The 3,216-nt window shown below is 42.3% G+C and overlaps 1 protein-coding gene across 1 annotated transcript in view; it reads left to right on the plus strand.

The window, feature by feature from the left end:
* The first annotated feature begins 2,792 nt into the window (after positions 1-2,792).
* The window catches only part of LOC118415169, a 2,253-nt gene continuing 1,829 nt past the window's right edge, over positions 2,793-3,216 (plus strand). Inside the window, exon 1 of the mRNA XM_035819552.1 lies at positions 2,793-3,008. Within this exon, the coding sequence (XP_035675445.1) occupies positions 2,939-3,008 (70 nt within the window). The 5' untranslated portion in view covers positions 2,793-2,938. The remainder of the gene's footprint in view (positions 3,009-3,216) is intronic.

Raw genomic sequence — 3,216 nt, forward strand, 5'->3', positions numbered from 1 at the left:
GCCCTCCAGCGATATGTTTGTAAAGTGCAACGATAGTACGTTTTGCATGCACTTTGCATATAGATGGCTAGGGGATGCTGCTACATGGTCTGAAAAATTATTGAAAGAAAATAAGGCAAGGATGTCCTTTTCTTATGTACTCTGTGACTAGGGGGTAACCTCCAGCGACAAAGTCTTGTGAACGGTTTAGCGTTGAGTGTTCGCATCTCTATCTCTATGTTCCGTTTGCCACAATCGTATGTGGTTTGGCATGTCGTCTGTAATCCGTTGCGAAATGACGTACGTTCTTTTTTTCGCGGTAGCTGTTTTTATTATGGTTGTGATAATTTCAGTTTTCACCCCTACGCCGTCCGGTTTAGTGGTTCAGGTCTTCGTTATGATCGTGCCTTAAGCCTTGTGGTAATTGGATATCGTCAAGCAGATGTTGTCTTCGTCGGCGTATTTGGACAGCGTTGTCATCTCGTACTTGGGTTGATTTGCGCTCTTCGCGATCTATGTATGCACTGTGTGCATTGATGGCGCTTTCTCATTACTATATGGGTGGTATGGCCATGCTTTTAGTTTCTGACTGGTATGAACGTGTGTGTTCATTCGACATCTGTTGTAGGGTTTTGTGACAGCAACACCGAAAGTAAGAGGGAATTACCAGGGAGAAAAAGGGTATGTTCATGGAGCGGGGGGGGGGGTATATTTTGCACCAGAGATCGAAGTGGAATTTTCATGAAAAGAAATTATATTTCTGCCATATACACAGAAATAGGCCATTGTCGGTGTGAAATTCAAACTGTAGCTAATAATTTGTATTGTTTATATTTTTGGGACTCGGAGGATCGTGTGCGTTGTATACGACATAGGTTGAGTATGATTTTTTTTTTCTATTTTGCTTTTGCACAGACGGGGACAATGCACTCAAGTTTTGTAACTTATATTAACAGTGCCACATACACGGTACAGACAGAAGGTAAAGGTAGTCCTTTTACCTCCCCGACCGAAGTCAGGTACCCATTTTTACACCTGGGTGAAGTGAGGAAGGTCGTGTAAAGTGCCTTACCCAAGTGCACAACGTTGGGGCGGGGCAAGGTGGGGATCGATCTCAAAACCTCTAGGTTCCGAGCTGAACGCTCTACCAGTTACGCCACGCCCGACGCCACCGAGTTTGATTTGGTTGGCTTGTGATCACTACTGGTCTGGCTCTACCGAAGGTAGCAGGGACGGAGTGGGTATTTTTAATTTAAGAATGTGGATAATGTCTTTGCCATACACACAGAGACTCGCTAGTTCAGCTGTTGTGGTGATTTGTGATCGCTACTTGGCTGGCTCACCGAAAGTAAGGCGTTATGATCAGGTACAGAAACAGACTGTTATGAAGGGGGGGGGGGGTATGTTTGAAGCATACACACAGATTCGTCTGTCTGTTCGGTTTGTGCTCGTCCTGTTGTCAGCTGTTCACCTTGCTCGGAATATGTCAACAGCTGTGGACCATCTGTGGTTCATGGTATGGCTGATAACTTCGCTCTACTTTGATTACGGTAAGCTAAGGTTTTACAAGACTTGTAAAACAGCACATACTATTGAAAAATAATTAGAACTAGATAATTTTGATCAACGCTCGGCAATCAGCAAAATTAGAATTAGTGCCCACCCCCTTGAAATTGAGAGAGGGCGGTACAAGAAGCTACCTGTATGTAAAATAACGTGCAAACAGTGCACGTCAAACATGGTGGAAGACGAAACACATTTTATGTCAAACTGCTCTTTCTATGATCACGAAAGAAAAGAGCTGTTTGAAGAGGCCACCAAATTCCATCCAAACTTCTTGATATTCACCGACAAAAAGAAAATAATTCTCCTTCTAACTTCACAAAGCCCACAAATAATAGAAAAGGTGGGATCTTTCGTCTTCCACTGTCTTCGAAAAAGAGTCGGACCCAATAACCCAGTTAGCTTTTTCTACTTTTAGAAATAGAGTAGACACCTTTGATATTGTCTTTTACTTTGTCCGAATCTCTCATGTTACCTGCAATTAGCCCACGGGCATATGAATCTTCAATAAACTTTTCCATTATCATAGTCATCACCTATTTATGGTAATTTTATATAACTGCGGCTCAATGGCACTTTACTTTAAAATAAAACATGGTTGGTATTTTAATTACGATAATACTGTCTTTATGTATATTTGTACGTTCAGCACCTTGTTTGTTTTTGGATTGTCAGGTTTGTTTTTTTGGTTACATTGCTAGCTGAATTGTCATGATAACCTAAAAAAAGTACGGTGTTGTCAAGCAGCCATTTCCCAACAATCCCTGATCTGATAACATCGACTATCATAATTCCAGCAAGTGCCATTATGGGATAATACCGCCACTTCAAAAAAACGTTAGTATAGAGGTCTTCCCAAGATTGTCTTCAACACCGAATGTTAAATATCTTCAATGTAATACAATTCAGATATTTGAGTGTTGAAGACAATCTTGAGAAGGCCTCTGTAACAACGTTTTTTGAGGTGGCGGTATAATGGCACCTGGTGGAATTATGCGAATGTATGTTAATCCCTTGCTATAAAGCATTCCTGTGAGAAGGCCTCTTTTGTCTTGCGCTAATATATGCGTGCCTAAAGCCAATTATTGGCCATCTTCCTGTATGCCATCCCGTACGGGGCGGTATAACCCCAACGGTGCTATAATACACCGTATGACTATGACTGACTGGTCATCTTCTTTACTGTGCCGCAGGGAAAAAAATTAAGACATGAAAGACTGGTTCTAATGGTTCACTCATGTTGGTTGCAAAATGACACACCACATACGCAGAACCGAAAACACAAAGACCTTAAGTCGCCAGATCCGTAGTTACGGTATGCAGTAGACCAGAGACCTCCCGACAACACGGACGTTCTGAGTTTGCTGTAAAGCACTTGTTGAATCGAATCGGAAACATGAAGACTGCAGCCGTGTTGGTGTGCCTGGCACTTCTTTTGGCCATCGCATACTCCGCTCCCGTGGACAGTAAGTACAGCGTACTTTACTTTTCTTGACTCACCCAGTTATACCCCCCTCACATGTAGCGAAAATGTCTTCGTTTTTCTTTTCCTTTTATCACTTTCTCCCCCACCTTTATTTACCTTCCTCCTTCTCCTTTTCTTCTTCCCCTCTTTTTTATCTTCCCCCTTCCCTTTTTCCTCTTTATTCCTCCCCACTATTTCCTTTTTCTCCC

This window comes from Branchiostoma floridae, chromosome 5, assembly GCF_000003815.2.
Source record: "Branchiostoma floridae strain S238N-H82 chromosome 5, Bfl_VNyyK, whole genome shotgun sequence".
Lineage (NCBI taxonomy): Eukaryota > Metazoa > Chordata > Leptocardii > Amphioxiformes > Branchiostomatidae > Branchiostoma > Branchiostoma floridae.